At 52.6% G+C, this 27660-nt stretch overlaps 9 protein-coding genes across 9 annotated transcripts; 5 read left to right on the plus strand and 4 right to left on the minus strand.

Annotated features, from left to right (window-relative positions):
- Positions 1 to 322: 322 nt before the first annotated feature.
- CC77DRAFT_490125 (two-component osmosensing histidine kinase) lies at positions 323 to 5006 on the minus strand. Its single transcript, XM_018531895.1, has 6 exons — positions 4146 to 5006; positions 3985 to 4095; positions 3660 to 3935; positions 993 to 3607; positions 812 to 943; positions 323 to 760 (listed from the first exon to the last, which is right to left on the minus strand). The coding sequence occupies exons 1-6, from the start codon at positions 4666 to 4668 to the stop codon at positions 425 to 427; spliced, it is 3993 nt and encodes a 1330-aa protein (XP_018380446.1). The 5' UTR covers positions 4669 to 5006; the 3' UTR covers positions 323 to 424.
- A 1376-nt stretch (positions 5007 to 6382) lies between these two features.
- On the minus strand, positions 6383 to 6874 carry CC77DRAFT_1013569 (hypothetical protein; the record flags this gene model as incomplete). Its single annotated transcript, XM_018523843.1, has 1 exon — positions 6383 to 6874. One exon carries the CDS (start codon positions 6872 to 6874, stop codon positions 6383 to 6385), a length of 492 nt encoding a protein of 163 aa, XP_018380447.1.
- A 334-nt stretch (positions 6875 to 7208) lies between these two features.
- CC77DRAFT_489716 (hypothetical protein) lies at positions 7209 to 9187 on the minus strand. Its single transcript, XM_018531894.1, has 4 exons — positions 8876 to 9187; positions 8418 to 8828; positions 8084 to 8367; positions 7209 to 7998 (listed from the first exon to the last, which is right to left on the minus strand). Exons 1-4 carry the CDS (start codon positions 8940 to 8942, stop codon positions 7297 to 7299), a joined length of 1464 nt encoding a protein of 487 aa, XP_018380448.1. The 5' UTR covers positions 8943 to 9187; the 3' UTR covers positions 7209 to 7296.
- A 15-nt stretch (positions 9188 to 9202) lies between these two features.
- CC77DRAFT_488624 (hypothetical protein) lies at positions 9203 to 11688 on the plus strand. Its single transcript, XM_018531892.1, has 3 exons — positions 9203 to 9867; positions 9923 to 11207; positions 11263 to 11688. Exons 1-3 carry the CDS (start codon positions 9426 to 9428, stop codon positions 11591 to 11593), a joined length of 2058 nt encoding a protein of 685 aa, XP_018380449.1. The 5' UTR covers positions 9203 to 9425; the 3' UTR covers positions 11594 to 11688.
- Positions 11689 to 13710, minus strand: CC77DRAFT_488628 (MFS general substrate transporter). The gene is made up of 4 exons (XM_018531893.1): positions 13161 to 13710; positions 13025 to 13100; positions 12698 to 12974; positions 11689 to 12643 (listed from the first exon to the last, which is right to left on the minus strand). The coding sequence occupies exons 1-4, from the start codon at positions 13385 to 13387 to the stop codon at positions 11784 to 11786; spliced, it is 1440 nt and encodes a 479-aa protein (XP_018380450.1). The 5' UTR covers positions 13388 to 13710; the 3' UTR covers positions 11689 to 11783.
- A 159-nt stretch (positions 13711 to 13869) lies between these two features.
- CC77DRAFT_1099551 (amidase) lies at positions 13870 to 16187 on the plus strand. The gene is made up of 8 exons (XM_018530014.1): positions 13870 to 14316; positions 14367 to 14642; positions 14692 to 14826; positions 14874 to 15278; positions 15326 to 15533; positions 15584 to 15772; positions 15827 to 15866; positions 15916 to 16187. Exons 1-8 carry the CDS (start codon positions 14035 to 14037, stop codon positions 15989 to 15991), a joined length of 1611 nt encoding a protein of 536 aa, XP_018380451.1. The 5' UTR covers positions 13870 to 14034; the 3' UTR covers positions 15992 to 16187.
- Positions 16188 to 16527: 340 nt separating this feature from the next.
- Positions 16528 to 19866, plus strand: CC77DRAFT_1044396 (hypothetical protein; the record flags this gene model as incomplete). Its single annotated transcript, XM_018527353.1, has 2 exons — positions 16528 to 16645; positions 16682 to 19866. The coding sequence occupies 2 exons, from the start codon at positions 16528 to 16530 to the stop codon at positions 19762 to 19764; spliced, it is 3201 nt and encodes a 1066-aa protein (XP_018380452.1). The 3' UTR covers positions 19765 to 19866.
- Positions 19867 to 20026: 160 nt separating this feature from the next.
- CC77DRAFT_1025365 (hypothetical protein) lies at positions 20027 to 21162 on the plus strand. Its single transcript, XM_018526052.1, has 3 exons — positions 20027 to 20357; positions 20590 to 20674; positions 20739 to 21162. Exons 1-3 carry the CDS (start codon positions 20096 to 20098, stop codon positions 21004 to 21006), a joined length of 615 nt encoding a protein of 204 aa, XP_018380453.1. The 5' UTR covers positions 20027 to 20095; the 3' UTR covers positions 21007 to 21162.
- A 659-nt stretch (positions 21163 to 21821) lies between these two features.
- On the plus strand, positions 21822 to 24095 carry CC77DRAFT_1025366 (P-loop containing nucleoside triphosphate hydrolase protein). Its single transcript, XM_018526053.1, has 2 exons — positions 21822 to 23567; positions 23921 to 24095. Exons 1-2 carry the CDS (start codon positions 22238 to 22240, stop codon positions 23926 to 23928), a joined length of 1338 nt encoding a protein of 445 aa, XP_018380454.1. The 5' UTR covers positions 21822 to 22237; the 3' UTR covers positions 23929 to 24095.
- Positions 24096 to 27660: the final 3565 nt, after the last annotated feature.

The following is a 27660-nucleotide window of genomic DNA, read 5'->3' on the forward strand; positions in this document are numbered from 1 at the left end:
CAATACACACAAAAATGCACGCCAATCAGACCGCCATTTAAACCCAGAGGAACAAAACGCCCAAGATATGCAAAAGAGGTTTGCGCAAAAGCATGCAATAACAAGAGTGGTGGGGAAGAGGTGATACTCCAGACCAGAACAACAACAAGGACAAGTAAAACGCCAATACTCGCTATCCAATCCGACCGTGCCCAGTCCCCATCCTTCCGCCTAAGAGCCATCGCTTCGATTGGAGATTGTGGATATTCGGTAATGATTCGACAGCCGGCTAAAACAGTTCTTTCGGTATGTCGACGACGAGGACGACGATGATTGGTGGCCAGGCTTCTAATCAAGCCTTCTCCTCTTCCTTGAAAGGTCACAAACTCAGCTACTATGACTCCGCAGCAAAAGCTACAACACACACATATTAGGGTCAATTTACTCACAAACTAGCGGACAAGGAACGTACTCTCTCGACACTGCCATTATCCGTCTGATCCACCGCCAGAAGATTTGGGCTCTGTGCCCCACCACCTCGTTCTGTGAAGCCTCGTGTATCGAGCTGTGGGCGCTTCTTGCCGGGACTAGGCAGTCCCCCAGATGATGATGACGCGCCTCCATTGTCGTTACCCTTTGCGGGAAGAGCAATGTTGGGGAGGTGGGATGACGCTGTGTAGCGTGGCTCGCTGGAATGGTCGTACATTGTACTGCCGACTGTGGCGCACCGGAGGATTGTTTGGATGAGTTGGTTTTGGCGTAGAGGTTTGGAAAGGTAGTCCTGAGAGCTAATTTAGTAGTGGAAAAACGTAATGGAATAGTAGTAACGTACGTCCATCTGTGCAGCGAGACACTTCTCGCGATCGCCAACCATGGCGTGCGCCGTCAGTGCAATGACTGGTGTTGAAGGAATGCCGTTGTCGCGTTCCCATTCACGGATCTTCGCCGTGGCTTCGAAACCACCCTAAAATGTTGTTAGCTGCGAACCTCGAGTTAGCGAGAGCCTAGCTTACCATGACTGGCATTTGCACATCCATAAGTACGCAATCGTAACGCTTCTTTTGAATGTGTTCAAAGGCCTCAAGACCGTTGTTAGCCACAGTGACTCTGTGATGATACTTCTCCAGAATCCTGACGGCAAGCTTCTGATTGACAGCATTGTCTTCGGCCAGAAGAATCTGGAACGATTTGGAATGGTCTGAGACCAGAGGTGCGGCACGGCCATCAAGTGCCGGAATGAGCGCATTGCCCAAGTCGATTGGTAGACAGGGCGTCGTCATATAGCTCGAGATACCGTTTTCTAGCGCAGACCTGAGGCTGATGCATACGTGTGGCGTGAGCATGACGAGAGGAATGTACTTGAAGCGTTCCGCAATCCTAAGCTCCCGTGCCGTCTTGTCATTGTCGACAATGACGCAGTCGTACGGCATGTCAGTCCTCTTCGTCGTCTCGGGTACCTCCTCAACCGAGTGAACCACCATAGGCACAAGATCGAGTGTCTTAAGGTGCTCGATAATTTGATCCGAGAACCCAGTGTTGCCTTGGTCGACAAAGAGAACCGTGTGCTGCTTGTATGCCACGAGCTGAGGCTGAATGGCTTGAATTGCCGGCTTGCCGAGACGCACTTTGCATGTAAAGTAGAACACACTGCCCTTGCCAACGTCTGATTCGACCCACATGCGACCACCCATGAGAGTGACGAGACGTTTGGAGATAGACAGACCGAGTCCAGTGCCTCCAAACTTTCTTGTTGTCGAGCCGTCCGCCTGCTGGAAGGTGTCAAAAATAAGATTGAGCTTATCGCCACGGATACCTATTCCGGTGTCGGAAACGGCAAATTGGAACACATAGTGATCTGGGTCGCATTCTTGTTCTTGCGCCATGGATATAGCCACCTTGACTTCTCCGAGCTCAGTAAACTTGATAGCGTTACCAACCAGGTTGAGAATGATCTGCCTCAACCTGAAGGAATCACCAACAACGTAGTCGGGCACCTTGTAAGAGACGTCGTAAGCAAGGTTCAACTTCCGCTCGTTGGCTCTTGATGCTAATGACTTGAGTGCGTTGAATATAGTGCCGCGCATTGAGAATGGAATCTCTTCCATTACCATGCGGTTCGCCTCGATCTTGGAGATATCAAGGATATCGTCGATGATTGTCAGTAATTGACCAGCCAGATTATGAACAATGGTCAACATCTCTCGTTGCGCATGCGTAAGGTCGGTGTCGAGCGTAAGTTGGGTCATTCCAATGATACCGTTCATGGGCGTTCGGATCTCGTGAGACATGTTGGCGAGGAACTCGGATTTTGTTTTGTTGGCCAACTCGGCTGCTTCCCTCGCAGCCGTGTTTCTTTGAATACTCTCTCGCAAACTGGACACCATCTGGTTGATCTTCCTCTTCAATTCATCCATCTCACCAGAAGCCTCGACGGTGATTTGAGTGAACTTGCCCTCCATTGCAGCGTTGGTGATGTCACCGAAAGCACGCACTTGTGACGTAAGGTTCTGGGCCATGGTGTTGACGTCTGTGGTGATTTCTTTCCATCGGCCGTCGATATCTCTCACGTCTGCTTGACCGCCCATCTTTCCGTCTACGCCTACATCGCGAGCTACACGCTTCACAGCTAGAGACCATTCGTCGAGTCTCATAACCATGTCGTTGACGGTGTCTTTGAGTAATCGGATCTCTCCCTCGGCGTCCACGTGAACTCTGCGGCTCATGTCTCCCTTGGCGATGGCCTGGGTGACCTCGGAAATACTTCGTACTTGCAGCGTGAGATTCTGAGCCATAGTGTTGACATTGTTGGTCAGATCCTTCCACTTGCCCTCAACGTTGTCGACCTGTGCTTGGCCGCCCAGAATACCGTCGGTTCCGACCTCACGGGCGACCTTGCTAACCTCTTGTGCAAACGTGTTCAAGCGGTCCACCATGGTGTTGATGGTAATCTTAAGTGACAAAATCTCACCCTGAACTTCTGCCTTGACCTTCCTGCTGAGATCTCCTCTTGCGACGGCTGTAGTGACTTCGGCGATTTCTCGCACTTGTGTTGTGAGGTTCATGGCCATACCGTTCACATTCTCAGTGAGATCTTTCCAGGTACCCTCAACGCCATGCACTGTAGCCTGTCCACCAAGTCGACCCTCAGATCCGACCTCTCGCGCAATCTTGGTGACTTCGTGAGCAAACTGCTGCAGCTGGTCCACCATGCGATTGATTGTGTTCTTGAGTTCCAAGATTTCACCCTTGCATTCGGCTTCGACCTTCCGTGTGAGGTTACCCTGTGCGACGGCCGTTGTGACCTGGGCGATGTCTCGCACCTGGGTGGTGAGGTTTTGAGCCATGGCGTTCACATTCACTGTCAATTCGTTCCACATGCCCTTGACGCCAGCAATCTCAGCCTGACCACCAAGCTTGCCTTCAGTTCCGACATCTCTAGCGACTTTGGTGACCTGGGTAGCAAATGATTGCAGTTGATCCACCATGCTGTTGATCGTCTGTTGCAGCTGCAAGATTTCTCCTCGGGCCGGACGCTCAATCTTACGACTGAGATCGCCCATAGCGACAGCGGTTGTGACTACGGCGATCTCTCGCACCTGGTCGGTAAGATTCTTGGCCATCCCATTAACTGCAGGACACGTTAGCATCGGCCCGATAGTGGAACCCTAATCACAACGTACCACTGTCAGTCAGCTCAGCCCAAATACCAGCAACTCCTGGTAGGTTGGCTTGACCGCCCAATCTGCCTTCGGTACCGACCTCTCGAGCGAGGAACGTGACTTGACTGGCAAACTCCTGGAGCTGGTCCACCATGGTGTTGATCGTGCGCTTGAACAGGGTGATTTCAGGGTCCATCTCCTTAGCATGAATCAAGACCTTCTTGCTCAAGTCACCCATAGCGACGGCAGTGACGATGGCGCCGATTTCCCGCAGTGCCTTTTGGAAAGCCAGGTTGGCTGTGAAATGTCAGCCACAACGTTGCCTTTTCAAGACTATAGAGCATACCCTGTTGATGCTTGCCGAGTTCCCTTTTCAGTGCGCCGATGTCCTCAATGCCATGTTCGAATACCATGCTCTGTGTCGTTAGTTGCTTATTCACTTCCTGGCTTAGGTTGTCTGTTGTCTGTCAGCCTGGGCGCATGCAGAGGTCTTCTGTGGGCTCCCACCAATGTGCTCGCGCTGGTTTCTAATCTGGTCGGCTTGCTGGTTCAAGTGCACTCGCAGGTAGTTGAGCTGCTCTTCGGTAAGGGCTGCCGCGGGCTGTTCTGGGTCGCCATTCGACTCCTTGGCGGCGAGCCAGTTGGAGACCCAGATGGCGCGCTCCTTGTTGGATCCACGACGTCCTTGGGCGGGTGGGCCGCTATTGCCGCGGAAGACTCCTGCTGGAGTATATAACGCGCCCTCCTCGGGCGGCTCTTGTGCGGGTGTCAGAGGGAACTGGCCCTGCTGGTTTGGAGCATGGCTGCTCTTGTGCTCGAGAAAGTCTATTCTTGAGCATAGCGCCGACAGCTCCTGCTCTAGTTGCGTCTTCTCCTCGCTCTCCGGGCCTGGCAGCGCGATGGCATTTGCAGCCGTCTTGGCTCCGTTGGCAGAAACTTGTGCGCTGAAGCTGGGGTCTCGCGTAGGGTCGTGTTGGCGGGCGAGGTTGCGGATGATGGCTGAGACGCTCGAGTACGTCTCTGCGGCCATTGTGGCGGCGGGTGGAAGGGTGAAAGGCTCGAAGGGCTGCTATGTGCGCATCTGGAACGGGCAAGATGGACAGGAATGCGACAGAGCGGGTATCGATGGGAGAGAGGGCGGAAAGGGACAAAGGAGGGACTGAAGAGCCTTTCGGGGCAGACGACTGCGAGGATACTGATGGATCGCGAGATGAACTTGGGAGGTATCGAAGAAGCGCAAGCAGGGGACGCCCCGCTAGGATGGATATCCAGTATCGCTCAATCAAGGTTAGCGTCGAAGTTAGCAGCTAGGCAGCGTGAAGAATAACCGCAAGCCACAAAGCGCACGAGTCCGCGGGGACAGACAGAAACTGCGTGAGGAGGGAAAGAGCAAAGACAGCCCGACCAAGCGTGCTACGGTATGCTGCCTCACTCTCCCAAAGGATTGCCCGAATTGCTGCCGGGTTGGGAAAGCAGACTGGAGGCAGAATGACAGATGTAACGCTAGGCCGGGAGAAATCTAGTCAGCCCTGGTGGAGTGGATCCGTGCACGTTGGACCTTGGAAAACGGACATCTCGGACCACAGCAACCAACGGCCGCTTGCTGAACCTCCCACCGCGGAACCAGCGCTCTCAGCACAGCGAGACTTGACACCGCACACCGCCGACGTCATTCTCCCTGCCCAGCCCTTCGCCGACACCGCGAAATGAAGTGCGACCATGCATCCAGCATCCGCGTGCCATCTCTTAGCACGTACGGGTATACGAACAGAGCGACGAATGGCAGTGCGACCGAAGCCACCCAGCACCCACCAGTGTGGCAAATTACCCCTATTCGCTGGGAACGGCGGGCGGAACAGGCATCGCCTAGCACAGCAGCGCACTGGGGATACGTTGGACTTCAACGCCCTCGCTGAAGTGTGAAATGCGCCTCTAATCTAACCACGGCCTGACTGCGCTGCTCTCCTGTTTGATCTGCATGCCACAGCGCATGTCGTACTCCTGCCGTGGTTTCAGTGCCATCGATCGCAATATGAGACGACGTGGCGGTACATCTCAGATCTTATCGTGCCATGCTGACAGCTGACAGAGGGGCTCTTTGATGGTGGGCACGGTGGGGTACACTTGTTCGCAAAAGAGTCGCTTCGCTCAGGGTCCCTCCCGGCCGTCCGGCTGATAGTGGTAAGCGTGTTTGGGCGGAAGCCGGCACATGCTTGGTAACACGCGAGGACGTGTTTTCTAGACGGCTTCCTGGCTTTTCCGGCTTTGACTCGCCGTTGCATGAATTCTGTCAAGATTGGGGAACCCGGTCGGCACATCCGAACATTCCCCGGCTAGTAGACTCGGGAACGAAATTCATCCTCACATCGGACTACTAGATCCGCAAAACTACCAAGCTGAGAGCAGATTGATCAAATCGAGAGTCAGGTACTGGCAAGATCCGCAGAACTTGTTCACTTTCTCCATTAATGCGGAATCTAAAACACTCTTGTGGCTTTAACACGGTTAGTGAAATCACCAAACTAGTATACGACTATATCAGCATCCGTCCATCCAAGGTTCTCTCGTCGTCTCAGGAATGTATGCCACGATGGGACCAAAGAGTTTGCGCTAATGCGTGCCTTGTGGGTATTTTCATTCCCCTGTTTAAACACGGTAACAAGGTATAAGACAGTATGTCTCTGGCTGTAGTATTCTATATAACTTTCTCAAACTGAGCATTCATGTACAACTCTCTCACGTCTCTAGTAGTCCAAGGGCGCCTCAGGTGTCGACGGCTGAAAATTACTCCCCATTCCTGTCCCCAATCCCAACGAACCCATGCGCCACTGAGAGTATGTATCGAATCCCTCATGCATCCTTGGTAGACCTGGTATGCTCCTTTCGCTGGATCGCCTGCCAAACATGTTCCTCCTTGGGTGGTTGCTGTTCACCTTGGTTTTTATCGGAGGGGTGAAGAGCTGTGCACGGCACATGGGACATGTTGATGATCCTGATTCAACCCATTCCGTCATGCAGGGTGTGTGGAAGATGTGACCGCATTGAGTGACCTGGGAAGCGGGATCCTCGCGTGTGTAGTGCTCGAGGCATATGGAACAGCTGGCTTCGGTGTTGTTGAGCGCACATGTCGCAAGCGGGCTTAGACCGCTTGTAAGGAAGGATGATTTCGAAGTGTAAGGTGCGTTTGATGACGAAGCTACGCCTGTAGCTGCGGGCGTGCGAAATGGCATGGCCATCTTCCTGGTGAAGGCAAAGATTTGTGGTTTCGAGAACTTGGAGTATTGAAAATCCAGGGTCTTGAGACTTCGCAATAGGATTTTTTGTGGTAGCAGGAGTCTTGTTGTGGTAAGAGCTTTGTGGTAAGAGTCTTGCGGTGATGAAAGTCTTCTGTTAGCCCGTGGAGTTTTGTGGTGATGCGATTGCGAATTAAGAGTGTTGTGAGGGAAGTCTGGGAGAGAGAGGAACAATGGCTCTCTTTTCATCGAGGAGGATTTGTGTTGGACCCTGATAACAATATTTTGGGGTGGTTCCGTGGACCAAGGAACGATGATCAGGCGAACCACAGGTGATATAAGACAAATAGTTCACAAAATCTGGGCTTCCCGGAGAGCGATGGTATTGCAGAACGGATAAGCAGTGTGACAAGAGATACGACTTGCTACCTAAGCTTCTTAGCATGGGCAACCAGGCTCTCAATAACTTGCTCAAAAGCATCCTTGTCTCCCAGTGCGCTCTCCAATCTCTTCTGCCAGTACTCAAATACCTCCTTTGCTCTTTCTTGCAGGCCCTTTAAGTGATCAATGTGCATCTTCAGCTCATCGTCCGTCAGCCCTTGCAGCGCTGCATCTGTCGTCGCGCATAGTTGCATGGTGCTGCTAATGTCCAGTTCTGGAGGCGGCGGTGGACCTTTACGTTTTCGCTCTGGTTTTGAACTTGACGAGTCGATAGACGTAGATGATTCGTTCTCGCGCTTGACTCGTCCCAATGGCCCGCCATTGTTCCGACCGTCGGACGAGGGGCGGGGCGACCGATCCCCGGGTATATGTATTGAAGGGAGAATGAGCTTTTTCTGTTTCGAGGCGGGGAGTATTTCGTCCAGATCCACAGGTACACCTAATGAGACCAAGAACAGTCGCCGTATACGCGAACGAACCCAGTCGGGAGGCTGTAATGGTGGCGGTGCAACCAGTTGCGTCCATAACGAGTGGCTGCGTTCCGAGAGGAATATGGAACGGGTCTCGTCGGGATTGGCCGATATTGTGGGTATGTCATTCTGTACAGGGTACATGTCATCTAGGTAGGGCTGTGTTGCTGTGACGATTTCTTCAAGTGATGTGAGTTGATCAAAGTCTAAGACGGGCTGTGTAATGAAGGGTTAGTCAGACTATCACCATAGCAGGCGGGCAAGGCAGTAGTATATGTGGACTAGAATTGCTGCGACTTACAGGACCTGGCGAGGGGACAGGTACAGGAGGCTGTTCTGGGGGCTTATCAAATGATGTCTCTGCATCGTCCTCGCCTTGCTGAAGCCCATCGTCAAAGTCCCCAAAATCATCGTCACCCTCTTCGCCTTGTTCAAAGTCGTCGAAATCGCCAAAACCATCGTCGTCACCGTCCTCGTCGCCAAAGCCGTCGTCATCTTGCTCAGCGGAGGCATCGGCTTCGGGCACGGTGTCGGCTGCGCCGTCACTGGGGCTTATTGGAGACCTGTTATGCGAGGTTGGTGACCCTTCTTCCGTCAATGGTACGCAGGAGGCACCAAGGAAATGCCCTACGTACCTGGGTTGCTGGGCTGGGCTGGCTCTGGTGCTCTGACAATGACATCAGGCGCAGCATCGGCAAGACGCTGCTGGTGGGCAAGTGTACCGGGAACATCGCCGTAGCTGGGCTGGTCGGGATCGATCTTCTCGACAATCGTCTTTGGCACTGGCGTTCCTCCTGGCGTAAGAGGCCTGTCGCTTACACTAACGCGAGACGCACTGCGACTTCGTGTGCCTTCGGGTACAATCTCCACCTCGTCGGGTACTGCGTCTTGGGTGCGCATGTTGTATGCGTCTGTGCCTGGCACCTCGCCGTGGGCCGGCTCGTCGTCTACTCGCTCAACTCGCGTGATGGGAATGGGCGAGGTCATCTCAGATCGTCCAGGCTGGCCTTCCGAGGCATCGGAGAAGTGTTCGTCGCTCGACTCGGCTGCACTGCATTAGAATTGCTACGGCCGAGTGGAAAGGACGACGTACCCAGCTCTTTCGCACCGGGGTCCTCGAGCTCTACGCTCTTGCGGGGCGGTGCTAGCTCGTCCGGCATATCGAGGATGCTGAATGTTTCTTCACTTGACACGTAAATTTGGTATACACAGGTCGTCGGGGAGTGGTTTTGCTTGGAGCAAGGCGTGGGGGAAGTAAGCTGCAAAGGCGACAAGTACAAGTGCAAGTGCAAGTGCTGCGCCCCGTTGCTTGAGCGTGTCGTCTTGTCTCAGGCACGCTCGATTAGCGGGGAACGAGCGGTCTGGACGCTGCAGCACCGAGAAGGTGGGAACAACAATTCACCGGAGCTAAAGCTTGACCCATGCACTGTTTGTCTAACTTTTGGGTTGCGACGACATATTGATGCGCGTGAGAAGAAGAACCGTTTACGCGCATCCCTTGCAACCCGTCAATTGACGGCCCGACACTCCCATCTACGGGCGCGACACGACTAGACATTCGCGCGTTCCCAGTTATCTCGCCGGCAATAACAGCTTCTTCACCGTCAACACAAACACCAGAGCTCTCCTCCACAGCCGCCATCATGAGCTTCACATTCGGCCAGCAAGGCAACAACAACAACAACAACAACAACGGCGGCAGCAGCAACACACCAAACAAATCGCTGTTTGGTGCCGCGCCTTCCACGGGCAGCGCGACGCCATCCCTCTTCGGAACCGCGAACAGCAACACCTCGAGCACGCCGGCCAGCGGTGGCCTCTTTGGCTCTGCTGGCGCCAACACAGGCGGCTCAGGTGGTCTTTTCGGCGGCGCATCGAGCACGCCTGCGTCAAAGCCTGGCGGTTTGTTCGGCGGAGGCGGAGCCACACCTGCCGCGTCCTCAACACCAGCTTTTGGCGGAGGCTTTGGTTTCGGCAAGAAGGAGGGCGATGCGCCAAAACCAGCTGGAGGTCTGTTTGGAAGAGCGGCCACTGGCGCACCAACAACGTCTTCTGCGCCCTCATTTGGATTTGGTAACGCGGGTGGTTAGTTCCCAAACACATCTCGCACCTCCAACGCGTCTGCTAACACCACGCTTAGGTTCGACATCAACAGCTACGCCTGCAACGAACAAGACGTCGCTCCTTCCTTCCACTACCCCAGCTGGTGCCCCTCCGGGTGGAAGCCTGTTTGGACAGAACACCCAGGCTAGTGGAGGCACATCCTCTTTGTTCGGCGGCGCAAAGCCAGCAGCTCCAGCAGCAACCACATCGTCCTCCACACCTAGCCTGTTCGGCGCTACCCCCGCTGCAAAGCCCTCGGGCGGCTTCAGCTTAGGAGGAAACACCGGCACCTCGACCGACGCGAACAAGTCCGCGGCTTCTGCCAGCAACCTTTTTGGAGGCGGAAATCAGTCGACCCCTACTTCTCAAGACACACAGGCTTCTAAGCCTGCGGGTGGCCTCTTTGGTGGACTGGGCAGCACAACCCCCTCCTCGACACCCGCGAAACCTCTAGGAGGGTTCAGTGTGGGTGCCACACCTGCACAGCCAGCTTCCTCGCAGGCTTCTTCTACTCCAGCCTCGGGCTTGAGCCTAGGCGGAAACAACACTGCGTCGTCTGCTTCTGCAACACCTAGTCTGTTCTCGCCTGCAGGAGCTTCCACACCAGCATCTACGGGTGGTGGTTTCAGCTTTGCTAAACCTGCTGCGCCTGCCAGCACGGCTGCAACTACCGGGGCTACAACCACTGCCACAAGCGGTGCACCCACCACAACCGCATCATCGAGCTCGTCCTTGTTCCCCAGCATCGGAGGTGGGCTGGGAGGCGGGAGTGCTTCGTCCGCTGCTCCTGCGACTGCCGCCACCACCACTTCTGGCACCACACCCAGTTTATTTAACAAGCCTGCAGCAAGTGAAGCACCAGCAGCATCGTCTAACACTGCTTCGCAACCAACTCCTTCCCTCGGGGCCACGACCGGAAACAATGCTGCCCAAAGCGGACTTGCTGCGTCAACTGCCGGGCCTGCACCATCGGCTCAATCACGATTGAAGAACAAGTCTATGGACGAGATCATCACACGCTGGGCAGCTGACCTCTCCAAGTACCAGAAAGAATTCCAATCACAGGCTGAGACAGTCGCCTCATGGGATAGGGCCTTGGTTGAGAATTCCGATAAAGTCCGACAACTGTACTCGAAGACTTTCCAAGCTGAGCGTGACGCTGCTGAAGTCGAGAGGCAGCTGACGATGATGGAGGAGAACCAGCAGGAGCTCGATTCCTACCTAGATCGATACGAGAAGGAGATTGACAATCTCATGAAGATGCACGGCGTCAGTGGCAAGAACGAGACCCTACGCGGCCCCGACCAGGAGCGCGAGAGGACGTAAGTGAAAACCTGAGAACTGTCTGCAGCTACGAGATAACTAATGAACCCATAGTTACAAGCTTGCCGAGAAGCTTCAAGACCGCCTCAACGAGCTCAACAAGGATCTCACAGAGATGATTGAGGAGATTAACAATACCTCGCAGACGCTCAGCAAGACAGGCAAGCCAGACGATCCTCTTACCAAGGTCGTTCGTGTTCTCAACACCCAGCTTGCACAGCTTCAACTCATCGATTCCGGTGCTTCGCAGCTTCAGGAGAAGATTACCAAGGCGCAGCGGGAGACACAACGTGTTGGTGCCAACGGCTGGAACGGACTTGGCTCGGATCCTTCAGCCGATTTCATGAACAGCATGCGTGGGGCGAGGGCTTCGCAAAGATTTTAATACAATGGATGAGCAGGATGATGGTATAGGATAGGCACGGTCTTGTGCTTTGGATGATAGGGTATGGTCGCATGCATTGGCGTTATCCAGGCGTTTTTTTCTGCACGGAGAGCCGTGCGTATTCTCGAATCCATAACGTCTCATTGAGAAACAGACCATAAAACTAGTAGCACAACATTGTGTAAAGCATCTATGCTTTCTCTCCCTCCCCTGTCCCAAATGTCCCTTCATCCCCGCCCTTTCCCATAATAGCATTGTGCACAACCCCCCCTTCTAACATTCTCCTGCTCTCAGTCCTTGCCTGCATCCATGCCAACGCCGCCGTCCACGCTGCCATGGCAATGCTGACGGCAATCATAGCCCACATACCCCTGGTAAAGTACGGTGCGAAATTTGCACCGTAGAAGACAATGCTCCACCAGGCGTTGATGGCGTTGCTTCCCATGTTCATACTTGCTATGACCACAGCACGCAGACTGTCTTCTTCGTAGCGTAATACGTCGTTTGCCCAGGCGAAGAAGGTGGCTTGACAGGCATAAACACTGCCTGCCCAATAATACATTGCGAAGTGAATCGTGGTGTTTTGTGGATAGGCGAGAATGAGGGCTGAGGTTACGATACCAGTTATGCCAATCCAGTAGCCGACAAGATAACGTTTCCCGCCCATAAAGTCCGTTAGTGTGGCCCAAAACAAAGTCGAAACAATGCCGACAGCAGGTACTCCGGTAGGATAGTTGTTATTCTGAGCCACGGTATAAGTGTTTGTAGGATGTGAGCGCATGTAAAGTTGCAACAAAGCGTTTGTGCTAAAAGATTCGGTCTCTCCCGCTAGAATCCAGAGGATGACGAAAAAGTACCAATACCACGTTGAGAAGCAATGCTTCAAAAAGGACAAGGATATTGGAGTGCGCTCCGAGACTTCAGGAACGCGGGAGATTGCTAGCGCTTTCTCGGAGGCACTGAGGTAAGGCGCTCGTGTGTTTCTTGGCGTGTCGGGGAAGAGGGCGAAACCGTAGATGGCTACAGGAAGTGTGATGAGTCCGTCGATGACTGAAGAGACTTGGCGTTAGTGAGTTAATTGTAGATGTTGTCAAAACAACTTACTGAAGAGCCATCGCCAACCACTCATCCCCCGGAGGCCGTCCATGCTACTGTGTATACCCGTTTGGATGAAACCACCAATCATAGTGCCAGCAAGACCTGATGCGGTGAATATTCCAGAGCGTTTCCCTAGCTCTTTTTCGGTGTACCAAGAACCAAGAATGTAATGGGTTCCTACGAACGTCGATGATTCGAACAGCGCTTGGAAGAAGCGGATTGCCATGATGTCCTGAGGTTTTTGAGCGGCTGCAGTGACCATTGTCAAGCCTGCCCATGCTACCTAGATTGAATAAGTCACAAAACCCAAGGCGCTTTGGGTTAGAGACGCACCATGCAGGCAGGGAAGAAATAACGAGGCTTGATGTAGTACAGCAGGATGTTACATGGTACTTGCCCTATAGTATACCTAAGTATGTCGAATTAGTATGAGACTATTCATAGTCTTCTTTCATTTATGCTTACTTACCCTACAGTAAAGACGGTGTTGATCTGATTGAGTTGGTTGCCTTTGAAGTCCAGCTCTTCCCTCATACCAGAAACGTACGCATTGTTAAGATTGGTGCGATCAAGATAATTGAGGAAATACATGAGACAGCAGAAAGTAAGGATGAAAAAATCAAGCTTCTGCACCAGCTTGCGCTCGCCTGGCGCATTCTGGTCGCCTCGAAGATAGGCGATGAAGCTGTTGGCCATGTTGGAACGGGTTATTGCACGATTGAGGGCAAAAGTGTTGCGCCCTGTCGCTAGAGATGTGCTGTTGAGCAATGGAAGATGGCTTTGCCTGTTTTCGAACAGCTGTCGCTATCAGTTATGTTTGTAGTATTGGTTATTCTCCGGGTGACATCGTCCGCCCCATGCATCATAGGACCGATAGACGCTGGGGGCAAGATATGGTTGATACTACGCCACTTATGACTGACTCGAGATAGGCATATTCAGTAAGCGTTTTTGCCGATCATATCTCTGTGGTGAAGCGGCTGAATGCCGGTATCGGTTACTTGGGTGTTCGTATCTGAATCTCAACAGGGCAGGTATAACCTCTTGACCAGCGGTAGTCTATCTCGGCCGAAGCAACGGGATGTCTGGTAGCAGTTAGTCTGGGTCGGGTGCGTCCAAAGGTGCGGGGAATGGTATCGTCGACGCCTCCAATGGCTTCGGTTGGGGACCACCACAATGACAGATGGCCGCGGCGCAGACGACCCGAGAGTGGGGAGAATACATTGCGGTAGGGTCATGAGTACTCACTGAAACGCTCGAAGTAACCGTCTTTCAATCTTGTAAACTTATTCACTATTGTTCTTCGATATTGTAGTAGCTTGGCGTTGCGAAAGTCTTAAAGTATGACATCTGAAGCGAATTGGGAGAAAGTTGCTGCGGGGAAGCGCGCAGCTCTCGCGGAATCCATTCCGACCGAATATCGCATACCGCAAGACAAGATACCACCAGAGTCTCAACTCGACGTGACAACATGGCCTAAGGAGTCTGGGTGGTTTACAGCAAACGAGCTTGAGATCACTGAGAGCAGCGCAATCCACATTCTGGACCAGATCGCGTCGAAAACATGGAGCGCCGAAGATGTCACGATCGCGTTCTGCAAACGCGCAGCAGCAGCGCAGCAATTGGTATGGCAGAACCTCCAGGAGACATGTGAATCATTTTAACGCGTGTGTAGACCAATTGCCTTAGCGATGTGTTCTTCAATGAAGCAGTGCAGCAAGCCAAATCCCTCGACGACCATCTCCAGCGAACTGGCAAGACTGTTGGGCCACTCCATGGTCTGCCAATCTCTCTCAAGGACAACTTCAATATAAAGGGAAAAGACAGCACTGTAGGCTTCACCTCATTAGTCAATCAGCCGGCGGAGTACAATGCTACGTTGGTGGATATACTCGAACGGCTGGGCGCAGTCCGGTATTGCAAGACAAATGTGCCGACAGCCATGATGATCGTATGTATGCGCGCAGGCATATATTGGGTTGGAAGTTGACAGGATACAGGCAGAGTCCGTTAATAACACATTCGGACGTACCGTTAATCCGCTTAATCGCAAAGTCACGTCTGGCGGCTCTTCAGGCGGAGAATCAGCCCTCATTGCGTTTGGAGGTAGTCCTTTAGGCGTCGGGACCGACATAGTGAGTTCTATATTATGACGTGTAATCCTCATATCTAACAAGATCAGGGCGGCAGCTTGCGAATCCCGGCAGCATGCACCGGCATCTTCACTCTTCGACCATCTTTCGGTCGCTTTACAACACAGCGATGTAGATCTGGTCTCGCTGGCCAGGAAGCGGTACAGAGCGTCAATGGACCCATGGGAAAGTCGCTTCAGGATATCACCATGTACTCGAAGGCGATTGTCGATGCGGAGCCATGGAAACTAGACCCAAAGATGCTGCCTATCCCGTGGCGGTCAGTTGATGTTCCGGGGAGACTCAAGATAGCGGTCCTTTGGAACGATGGTGTCTGCTTGCCCACACCCCCGGTAACGCGCGCTCTCAAGGAAACGACCGAGAAGCTGAAGAAGGCTGGACATGAAGTTCTGGATTGGAATCCAAGACTACACGGAACTGCGCTGACACTTCTGGTGAGCTACTTTTGGAGCTACACCAGCCCCCAAGCTGACAAGCATAGGGACGAATGTTCGTCGCCGATGGCGGCAAAAGCGTCGAATCATTACTCGGGGCGACAGGCGAGCCATTTCGACCTGAGATGGTTCAGTACAAAGATGCCAAAGAATTGGGCGTATATGACATGTGGAAGCTACATTCAGAGAGATCCGAGCTACAACGGCAGTACCTGGAACAGTGGATGGCGATCGAAGGGCTCGACGCCATCTTAGGTAAGTCGAGCATTTATGTTTGCTGCAAAGCAGTGTTTAACCTTTCTTAGCACCCACGACCCCGTACTCAAGTGTGGCGCATGGCGATTTCAAGTACGTCGGGTATACTGGTGTATATAATGTTGTTGACTATGCCGCCGTATCTTTCCCATGCGGGGTCTCTGTCGACAAAGCAGTCGACAAACACGCGAGTGACTACAAGCCCCAGAGCGACTACTGTCAGGATGCTTATAACAGCTGTAAGCTATACACTGTGCTACCGATGGTTGTGTTCGACAACTGATGAACGACAGATCAACCCGAGCTATTACATGGTCTCCCAGTCAGTCTACAGTAAGTGTTGAATCGTCGTTGCTGAAAAGAGCAATACTGACTCATGCAGGCTGGTCGCGCAACGGCTAGAAGAGGAAAAGGTGCTGGCTATGACTGAGTCAGTACTCCAGGCGATATACTCTTAGTGACATGAAATGCGTGGAACAAGTCCTGCCATCTAAACGTACTTGACAACTCTCTGTTGTGATACGGTCGCTGGATATCGCAGCTTCCTCGTAATTTCAGCAGGATGTTGGCCGCAGAGTGTGCAGCAAGAGCTATCAGTCACGTTAGATAAGTAAACAAAAGATGGGTAATAATAACCTCCGTGTTGCTGAGTTCCAAACAACATCACCTCTACCTTCCACTTCGTCCATCCTTTTCGGCTCAGCTCTACAACAACCAGCTTCTTCTACGCCCTCTGCCTCTGCCGCCCTGCTTGCGTCTATCTGCAAGTAGTCGAAGCTGGTCATCTCATATTCTTCATATTCTTCGCCCTTTCGACCGACTTCTCACTTCACTCTTTGGGCAGTTTGGCCGTTAAGCATCACAGCAGCGTACGATAACCGTCTTCGAAACCCGTGCGCATTCGCCGTCTCAGCCCGAACCAAGCTGGGTTTCACTCCCTGGTATGACTGAGTCTAAAGATAATGCTTCGAAGGTATCGAGCGCACACCTGAAGATGACTACAGCCCCAGAGCGCAAGAAGCTTGCACCACGTACCACGTCGGAAAGACTCCCTTGGCTGACTCACAAGTCTGCTCGGATCGTGACTGCAGCCTTGACAGATGGTCAGAACAGTACAGCCGTGGAGAGCTCATGCAGCTCGCCCATAGATGATCATCAAAGCCCTGCTCAATCACCGTCAACCATTCGTCCTTCTGGCCGCAAAGTATTTGTTACAGGTGCTTCGACACCTGCTATCACGAGCAAACCGATGGCGCGACACAATCGACTGGTGCAAGCAGCTGAGCGCCGACTGTCGTCAGCGGTCCCGAGCAGCCCATCTCCAGTAACAAAGCACCGACTATCCCAGGCGCGTCGAGCCTCGCTGGCAATTGACGCAGTGACTCCATTGAGAGCAGCACGAGCGTCTATACCGCAGTCACACGAATCACAGAAGAGACGTTCTATCGTACATGCCAAGAAAGACGATGAAGAGCCAGAACAAAGCGATCTTTATGAACCTCGCCCTCGAATTGACAGCCTGGCGCCCGTTCCTGATCATCTCCAGCAGTCAAGCACTTCAGATTCAAGCAGCACGCCTCCTGCGACCGTATCGGGAGTAAATATATCCCCCAATCAACCGGCACCGATACCTAGTACATTCGTGGGAGCTATGGATAGGAGTATCAACAACATGGTTGAAGGTTTAGAGGCTATGGTTCAAGAAGCGGTCGAGGTTGCTGAGGTCGCTGATGATCGAAGTCAAGTGGAAGAACTGTGCATAATCATTGAGGGAGCGAAGGGCGCTGTGCATGATGCTTCCCCCGAACCTGGATTTCTCATGACAACCGCACTTCCTCTTAAGGTGTCTGACTCTTCAAGCTCATCTAGTCGCCACCAGAATCTACAGCCGTCTGCCATCGTCCAGCGAGGTGGCATAGATGATGTCGCTCCCAATGTCCGGCTGCCACAAGATGTACCAAGAGCCTCAGTGTCCTACGATTGGGCATACGCGAATCCAGGCGTTCGAAAGCAAGATGGTTCGTCTACTTCGTTATGCTCGTCCAGTGATCATGAAAGCGAGCGAGACCATGTCGATTTCGACACGCGAAGCGATCTGCTCCTGCCAAAGCTGGCTCAAACAGCTCCAAGAGAACACGTCGATTTCGTTCTTCGTCCTGTAGGTAGAGACAAATCTCGCGGTCGGTCTCGCCAACGCATCACTGATAACATTGCGGTGCGTCGAAATCGCCGCTGTCGAAGCCACGAGCATACATCGAGACCTAAAACTCGGCTTGGGCCAAGGGATGACTCGGGCTTCGGTGAGGGAGATACCTCTTTGGATGAGGACGACAGGCTGTCGAAGCCATATGGCACCGAACTTACGGTACGAGGACAATCCCACCATCACACGTTTGGTCTTCGACGACATCACCGCAGACAGCCAATTGCACGAAATTGGTCTGCAGGTAAGAAGCGTCTTACTGCGAGTATTGCGTGTATCAACACAGCTCTGCTTGGTGTCATCGTTGGCATCTATGCGGGTGAAGTGCCTCGCATACAGTATTCCCTGGCGGACGAACGCCACGTCACGATCATAGGTAATGCAGTATTGTACGCTGGGCTTGCTTTTTCGACCTTCTTTGCCTGGACACTACCCCTCCTACATGGACGCAAACCCTATGTCCTCGCTGCTCTCGCAATCGCCTTGCCACTCCAATTTCCCCAAGCAATTGTCGTCAGCGGCTTCCGCAACAAGGACGCGAAGTATCGTGTCGGCCTTTTACTTTCTCGTGGCTTATCTGGGGTCGTTCTCGGATTTGCAAATGTCAATTACATCACTGTGTTGCTTGACCTCTTTGGGGCTTCTCTACAATCCAAAAACCCTCATCAAGAGTTCGTTGTTGCAAACGATGTCCGTCGCCACGGTGGAGGTATGGGCATGTGGCTGGGGCTTTGGTCATGGTGCTGGATCGGGTCTCTGGCCGTCGGCTTCCAAATCGGGGCTGCGATCATCGAAAAGCTGACACCGGACTGGGGGTTCTATATTGTCGTGGTGATCCTCGCTCTTGCCTTGATCTTAAACATCATGACTTCAGAAACGCGACGCGCACCATTCCGGAAGTCGGTGACTGAGGTATATGACAGAGACGAGAACTACATCACAAGGCGTGTGAGCAGGGGTGAAGTGAAATTGCACATCGAAACCGAAGGACCGAAGTATTGGTTCGAGGAAGTATGGGCGGGTATACAGCTTATGGCAATGATGCTGTGTCAACCTGGCTTTCTCGTCCTGGCATTGTACCTGGGATGGATATATGCACAGGTCGTCCTTGTGATCATTTTGCTAGGTGCTCTCCTGTCGCGAGACTACAGATGGAAGCCGACAAAGGTGGGCGCGGGTGTTATATCCATAGCTATCGGCGCCTTGCTTGCGATCCCCCTAACGAAAGCGGGCATCTTCTCTCGGGAGCGAAAGAGCGCATTTCGCACCGACTCCATGACGTTCCAGAAACAAGTCACCTGGTCAAGCCATCTTGTCCGCCGCGCAATCTTCACACTGACACTTCCCCTCATGGGCATGGCGTACACTGTCTCTTCGGCTAGGCGCCCTCAACCATGGCTTGTGCCGATTGTTTTCGCTGGCGCTGTGGGTTTCCTCAGTATTCTCGCCATAGCTGAATGCCACGGCCTGATGATGGAAACGTTCGATACATGTGACCTACAACCTGGAGTCAACACACGACATCGGCTGCAAAGCATGGCTGTACAAGACCGCAGAAGAAGAACGAATTACACGTCCTTTCCCCGTGTCACTGCTGGTATCTTCGCCAGTCAAATCATCGCGTTCATTCTCGCTGCAGTTGCGACTATAGTCGGCGGAAGCATGACGCGCAATCTTGGCGCACAAAAGTCCACAGGGACAACGGCAGGCATCCTCTTTGCTCTCACTGTTCTGCTTATCTTGGTCCTCTGTCGCTTCAAGTCGGTACAGGTCATACCGAACCATACGTTTGGAACTAGACGCGACACGGCAGCCTGGCAAGAGTTCAAAGACCTGGAGAAGGTTGGGCGTGGCAGCGACTGGAAGGCTGTGGTCATTGGAAATCCGAGTGGCAAGATGAGGAGAATGAGTGTGCTTGAGTTGGGAGCACTGAGTCGCTGGACAGAGATCCGGAAGCTAAACTTTCTGATCAAGGGAGTCATGTTGGGACAGGCAAAGGAGAAGAAAGACATGGGAGATGGTTGGTGAAGGTGTTCAGGCATGTTTGAGTATTGCTGGAGAGGTGTTGATTGGGTATCAGAGAGCATTGACCTGAGAGTATACTATAACAACGAAAGCGCATTACCCAAGGCACTACGATTGTAGAGAAGGTAGGAAGCGGCGAGTGAAAGGTGACCTCATATGTGCGACTAGCATGGGATTGTTGAGGTGGTAATGCCAACATCGTTAATCCCCTGAGCCATCCGGGCAAGAGCGTCCGTGCGCGGCTGAAAAACCAAGCGTCACTGCCGAGCTCCATCCACCCTCACGAGCAGACGACCGGCGACACCCCATCTCCCCTTCGTCAATTCACATCAAGATGTCTCTCGCTGCATCACGTGCCGTATTACGGCAATCGACGTTCGCCGTCCGCCGCGCTGGCATCCGCAATGCCTCGACGACCGCCGAAGCCACCAACACCGTAAAGGAAACCGCGTCAAAGGCACAGTCCAAGGCATCAGAGGGTCTCACCAAGGTCACAAGCTCCGCGAGCTCTGCGGCGTCGGGTGCCGGTCAAGCCGTCAACAATGCGACACAGCAAGCCACTGGACGGGTAGGAAGGATGGTCAACTTCGTGCAAGGTCAGTCACCCCATCTCAAAGGCGGGGGAGCGTGCCAATTGGCCATGGGAGCATTGCGTCTAGTACCAAGAGCCGGGATACCAGAACATGAAGCGCATTGGTTTATCCGTGCAGCTTCACATGGCTTATCAACCGCAGCCATGTTTGTAGAGTTGGACCGTGATAGACGTTGGGCAGGAATTCTGATGCAGCATGATACTCCATCCGGAATCACACACTGACATTATCATAGGACTGGTTCCCAAGGCTACCTACTACGGAAGGGTCGGACTTGAGCTCGGCAAGCTCATTGCCCACCAACGAAGCATGCAACCACCGTAGGCCTCCCACAAGCCCGGCTTGGCATGCTGGAATATCGGAATAATTACTGACTGCTTACAGATCCATCCAGACTATGCAGAACTACATCCAGCCCGCATTGAACGCTCTCCGCAACCCCAGCTCCCTCTTCAACCGCGTAGCCAGCGAGGCCAACAGCGCCGCCCAGCAACCCGCCAACGTCCTTGCGCAAGTTCGGAACATGCCCCGCGAACAGTGGTACTCTATGGGTGTTGTTTTTGCCGAGGTCATTGGTTTCTTCTCCGTTGGCGAGATCATTGGCCGATTCAAGCTTGTTGGCTACCGGCAGAAGAAGGACGAGCACCACTGAGTGCGGTGAGCTTGAGGGATGAGCTTAGGAAAGCTACGACACGACATTTCAGCATGCACTAGGTTCAAGAGGTAGTGGGGAGGGCTACGAGGGGCTGGTGAGGAAGGAAACACTGTACGATTTCGCGGGCAGGGAAGCTGAGCAAGTGTGTTTGCGGTGCGTTCGGGGTGGTAGGGATCCGATACTGTATACTGCACATACCTCTGATTTAGATTCCATTTTCTACATGTGCAATTATTGGCAATGCATCTACTTCAGTACCACGACAATAGTAGCATAGCAGTAGCAGGTTACACGTGAATGCTCGAATGATCGGCGCTAGTTGCGCCGAATCGCCGCGGCCCAATTATTTTTCTGAGCGCGCAATCGAACTTTTGCAGTCCGCGCAGCAGCAACCCAAGACGTGATGATGCCAAGGACATGATCACTCTTGCTGAACATCTTCCAGCCCACCGCCACTATGAACGTGTTTAAACTCCTCTCGCGATCCTCGAAAGCGGCGCAGACGTCGCCCGCGCAAAAGCTTCCTTCCTCCGGCGCCGTCGCAAACCCGCAGCTGTTCGGCCACGACGAGCCAACACACCCCTCGGACACGTCGAATACTAGTCGCAAAAGGAAAAGGGGGCAGAATCTGGCAGACGCATCTGCGAGCGCAACTGAATTACCCGCCGATCTCGACTTCTTTGGCGGCGGTGCAAGCAAAGATTCAGAGTCAAGTGGAAACACTCTTTCCAAGAAGCAGAGGAAGAAGCAGAAGCAGCAAGAGCGCAAAGAGGAAGCTATCCTTCAGGAAGGCGCAGGCGAAATAGAGGAGGAGCCATACAATGCGGACGAGTGCAAGAGGGTACTGCGCTCGCATAAGCTAAAGGTTGCAATACTCGACGATTTTGCGACACAAGTAGAAGGGCCAAGTAAAGAAAAGAAGTCGAAGAAGAGAAAGAAGGAGAAGGAGATCAAGGAAAAGAAGAAGAATGCGAACAGATCCCTCTATCCACAACCCCTTGTCGAGTTTGCCCAACTACGAACACGTTACGGTATATCGAGACGTTTGGCGGAGAACATAGCAGAGCAAGGGTACAAGCTACCTACTGAAGTTCAGCTTGGCGCTTTACCGTTGCTACTGGGCAGCAAGGGCCGCAAGGTTACTGGCGACGTCGAAGGCTTGTCTGGTGCTGAGTTCAATGGAGACATTGATCTTCTGACAGTAGCACCTACGGGCAGTGGAAAGACAATGGCGTTCCTGATACCCATCATCGACTCACTACTCGCGGAGAGCAGCACTACGGACATTAGGGAGGGTCCACGCGCCATTGTCCTCGCCCCTACTAGAGAGCTTGCGGCGCAGATTGTCAACGAGGCGAGGAAATTGGCAAAAGGCACGGCAATCAAGGCTACACTCATGAGGAAGGGCATGCAAGTCGTGCAAGAACCAGAAAAGGAGATACCTGAGGATACAGTGGATGCGGTTGACGCGTCCGAAAATGACGAAAGTGATTCTCAAACTGACGACGAAGGGGCGGCAGCACCAAAGAAGAAGCAGGCTAGTCAAAGGGCAGAACTTGTGAAAGCCGCCATCCTAGTCGCGACGCCGCTTGCTCTGCTCAACGCACTGAAGCGCAGGAACAGCACTGTTGCGAACATTCCTAGCGCATCTCAGCTTGTGCTTGATGAAGCAGACGTCCTCCTCGATCCCCTCTTCCGCGAACAAACGCTCGCGATATGGAATGCTTGCACAAATCCCAGGCTTCGAATTGGTCTATGGTCAGCGACCATGGGCTCCAATATCGATAGTCTGACGACATCTACCCTGAACGACCGCTGGACTGCCCTCTCCGCTTCACAGTCCGACCTTCCTCGGCGACCACCGCTCATCCGGCTCGTCGTTGGACTCAAAGACTCCGCTATACCCAATATTTCACATCAATTAACTTATGCCGCTACCGAGCAAGGCAAGCTTCTTGGTCTGCGTCAGTTACTCCATCCGACTTCCGTCTTCACCAACTCGAACCAGCCCACGCTCCGCCCACCGTTCCTAGTCTTTACACAAACGATACCCCGAGCCATTGCACTTCACTCAGAGCTCCTCTACGATATACCCCCAGAAGCAGGCGGTAGCTCGCGCATCGCTGTTCTACACGCCGATCTATCCTCGTCCGCCCGCGATAGCATAATGACGCGCTTCCGAAAGGGCGAAATCTGGGTTCTCATAACCACAGACCTTCTAGCCCGCGGCGTAGACTTCCGCGGTCTAAACGGCGTCGTAAATTACGACGTACCCACCTCCGCAGCTGGCTACGTCCACCGCGTAGGCCGCACTGGACGTGCCGGTCGTCAAGGCGGTGTCGCAGTCACATTCTACACACAAGACGATATCCCCTATGTCAAGCTCATTGCCAACGTTATCCGCGCTTCTGAGAAGTTAAGGGGACTTGGTGATGAAGAAGGGAGTGTCAAACAGTGGATGCTCGATGCACTGCCTACGCCGAGCAAGAGGGATAGGCAGCTCCTCAAGAAGAGGGGTGTTGAGGCTAGACGTACGGCAAAGGGGAAGGATGTGAAGCCTGAGAGCAGAATTAGTAGTAAGAGTGGGTATGATAGGAAAATTGAGAATAAGAAGAGAGAGGCTAGGGAGGCGGCAAAGAAGAGAGGAAGTACAGTCGTAGGGGGTGGTAGCGATGCGGAGAGTGCTTTTGAGGGGTTTGAGTAGATTGGACTGGGTCATCCATTGCCATAAATGAGATATATGTCTGAACAGTACATATGTTGTCTGTGACACTGTCCGCATCGCTGTGCATGACACTGGCTTTCCAAATGTTGAACCTCTTCCATGCCTTGGTCCTCGATAACGGATAATTACACGTTTTTATGATCTTATCTCCAACCAATATATACATGCTACTAGAACTCGACGTACCATTATAACCCGCACTTTTGTGCACTGCTCTTGAGGTTGTTACAAGTCAATCAAAGTGATGACGGAAATTTCGGACTTCACATCTTTTTTGTATCTCTCGCTCTAGAATTCTTGGTGGGCGATAATTTTTTTACAATCTTTGTTGCAGATCTCAAGGTATGTTGTGATTCCAGAAAGGCTTCCGAGAGCTTGGATCCCCGAAGGTGTGAGGTTTGCTTTTTTGTTAGCGTTCCCAAGCCCTCACACCTACGGGTGTGTCCGCCAATTTGTTTTCGACCCGCGGTTAGATCGATAGTAAGTGGTTTTTGTCTACTGTGGGAAAGACACGTCTTCCATGCTGGAGTATAACGGGTATATCAGGGTCTTTTCGCTTGTATCGATTAGGAGGCGACTAGCCATGTGTAAAGATCAATGCAATTCGTTTCTCTCACGAATCCGGGGCAATGGATCTGAATTAGATAACTCGAACCGAATGTATGCGACTTGCGCTCTTGTCAGTTTCTGCACATGTGAAACTAGTTTTTTGAAAATCGCAGTAAAGTAGGGAGCGGCTTTGACGTGTCGGTGATCTTCAAGGCTCAAACTGCAGTGTTGTCTTTTCCGCCGGCATGATCCATGGAGCTGCTGCAGCATCGAAAGGGTTTCAGAAAAAAGCAAGTACCGTCTCGCGCATTTCATGGGAAAAAGCATATCCAGATCCACTTCCCGTCCGCGGTCTGGTGCATCTGACTACTGTATCCTTCGCTTAGATGGCACCCTGAGGTCTGTCGAGAGTCAACCTCGGCCCACTCTGGTGGCTTTCGGTCCATATGACCTGCCTTTCTGGTGCATGCCATCGGGCCACCCATCCCGATATCTGTTCACCAACATTGGAAATGAGAGTGGTAGTTGATGCGGCCTGGCGTGGGCCTTTCACGGCACCCATTCTGTTGATCAAGGGTGTGAGGGCATGCGAGCCTTGTGTGACGGCGGTCTTCAACTCCATATCCACTCAAATCCCTCAGATTTTACTTCTCGATCGGTGGAGTTGCGGAACCGCGCTATGAGGCCATTTCCGGTCGGCGTCCTGCTCCGAACTCCAATCCCAAGATTCTCAGTATTAGCAATGTGACCACCATGCTTACGCAGCTTGTGAAGACTTTTGCTGAGTGGCCAACGAGCTGATGAATCGGAGGAAACAGGCAAAGTACTGCTGTGAAACCACGTGGTGCAACAAAGAAATGTGCTGAGGTTGGTGGTCGAGCGGGCGAGAACTGTGTTCACTTATCCATCTGCGAGTTGGTTCATAGATCAAAACGCTTCTGAGCACGCAATCAGCTTCTGGCTTATGCAAACCTCTAATGGCGCTTCGTTCGGCTCGTGTTTCCTTACTGATAAGCAGGCCGTGTGGAGGGCGCTCACACCACCCCGCATCCCACAGCCTAATCGCGAGCTGTCCAAACGTGACCAAAAGTGTGATGTTGCCGAAGTATGCAGCTTTTCTGTGCATATGCGGCGATGTCGTTCGATGAGTCAGATTTTTAAATTCGAAGGATTCGGTGTCTGTTCATGGAACGGTTCCAGACCGATAATTGGCAAGCTCGTCTATCGCGTCTATCCTGTCAGTTGCCTGAGACGCCCAAAGGCGTTTTGAGGCGTACGGATACGGGTAGCAGCAGGATCGTAAAGTTGCCGCTGTCGTGTTCAGACCAGGAAGCCAAGAAACGTGGGACTTTGCCGGTACACTCGTGCAACCGTGTCGCAGTCCAGTAGTTCACCATACCTGTCTGTGATGACGCGGACTAAATTCTACTCTTGACCGGCTGGCTCTTTTGTGTGCTTCTTTCGATAGCGCAACATAGCAAGTTGATTCGATGACATGTTCCAGTACTGGTGTGATGATATGGAGTCTCGTGCCACATACCTATCTAGCTCGGCATCGACCTACTTACCAATCTTTAGCCTTTAGAAGGTATATGCTTGTCCTTCAGGTAGGCCTAAATTTTGTAGGCGAACCAGGGTAAACGAAATGCAGGCCAAGCAAGGGCTTATGATGGCGTGCATACGGCAAGGGCGCAGGCCCAGGGTCGGCTGCGGTTCGAAGTTGGTGTATGCTGAAAATCTCAACAAAATGTTATGAGCCATTGGAACGTACTGAAGACTTCCTATTAATTTTGTGCCGAGCAGAAAACTGTAGAATAACGAGAACCGTGCGACGGGGTTCTTCGAGGAGTTTTGTCGAAGAGGTTGATGTCCACGCAACCAGCTAGTTGTGAGAGCTTTCTGTTGACAATTCATTGATTTAGCATCTAACGTAACTTTGAAAGACGGTATCCATGGAGAAGGAATATTGAGCTGAGTCAAGATTGTCTAAACCCAATCGGTTCGCATTAATAGCTGACATGATATACATGTTTGCCAACGCTTAATATATGGCCGAAACCAGAAATATCCTACCCGGTGTGGTTGTCCTCGCAGCATGCTCAGCGCCACGGGCGGGTACCGCCTATATAAGCTTGCGATGGGGGTTTTGCTGTTTTAGTAATACTTGTGGTTGGATCAGTCAGCTTAAAGGAAAAAGCTTATGTCCTGATAGACATCCCGAGCACGTGCTGCCTGGAGCAGCCACTCCGGTGTATCATGGTATATGCACGACATCAGAGATCGACCGACGTCGTATTAGTCGGCCACCCGCATCGCTTGGCAGTCTTGTATCATGGGACTAGATCGAGATGTGTGCTGAAGCTGCTAGCAACCGTTCTGCTCATCAGGGCATGCGACATTATTGCCAATCCGGAATGTACGAAGTGTGTGCCTCTTTGGGATGTCAGCAAAAGTCAGTATAGACACCAAAGACTAGGGACTGAAGACGTCTGTTCTTAGTTTCTTCGAAAGGATCAGCATATGCAGCTAAGTGTTCTTCACACCGTTCGCAAAGGGTAAGCAGGGCCGTGGTTATGCAATAGGATATAAGCTCTGCGGGCGGTTTTGGGGTCAGGGATATGCAGCCGCATACAGAATATGGATAAGGACATTCGCTATAGCCTCCGACCCTGGTCAGCTTATAGTGGCCTCCAATTTCCGGCAGTGCGGGAGATGTCCAGTCCAATATGACGCGGCCGACATGCGCCTCAGCTGGAATGCTGCACACGGTATTTGGAGGTGTACGGGCCATTTTTGGCCGCACTGAGGTGTCGCGCGACCCCTTAGGCTGATTCGCCGCCGTGGTGGTATTATGGTCCAAAGGCGAGATAAATAGTGACGTGTGAGGGCCTGCATCCATGGCTCGGTTAGAAGGTGGTGTGAGTGTGTGGGGAACAAAGTCAAGAGCGCTTCAGGACTGGCGATCAACACCACTGATTAGCGCGTCGCTAGCGTCCTCCAGGGATTCTCCATGACCCTGGCCCCCGCGCGGACAGCCAGACATCGTACGAGAGACAGTAGCGGGATTAGATACATTGTTATGTTTAGCATATATCTCTACGCTTGACTGAACGCGTCGCTGAGTGCATGAGGGTGTGGATCGTTTGTTGGCGAGTACGATAGGGCACCTAGGTGCGCAGGTGCACACTGATCGGCGCTAGTCCTTCAGTCGATCCCAAGCTGTTGTAGCTCACCAGGCCAGCAACCACCACCACTTGACCCGTCGTCATCCGTAACCAACCCACTTCTTTCGCCTTACAGTCTTGCCAAATCGCACCATTACGTGTTTCTTCCTAGCCGAGCCTCAAAGCACACAGAAACAAGCACTATTGTGCCTC

This window comes from Alternaria alternata (genome assembly GCF_001642055.1).
Source record: "Alternaria alternata strain SRC1lrK2f unplaced genomic scaffold CC77scaffold_28, whole genome shotgun sequence".
Taxonomy (NCBI): Eukaryota; Fungi; Ascomycota; class Dothideomycetes; order Pleosporales; family Pleosporaceae; genus Alternaria; species Alternaria alternata.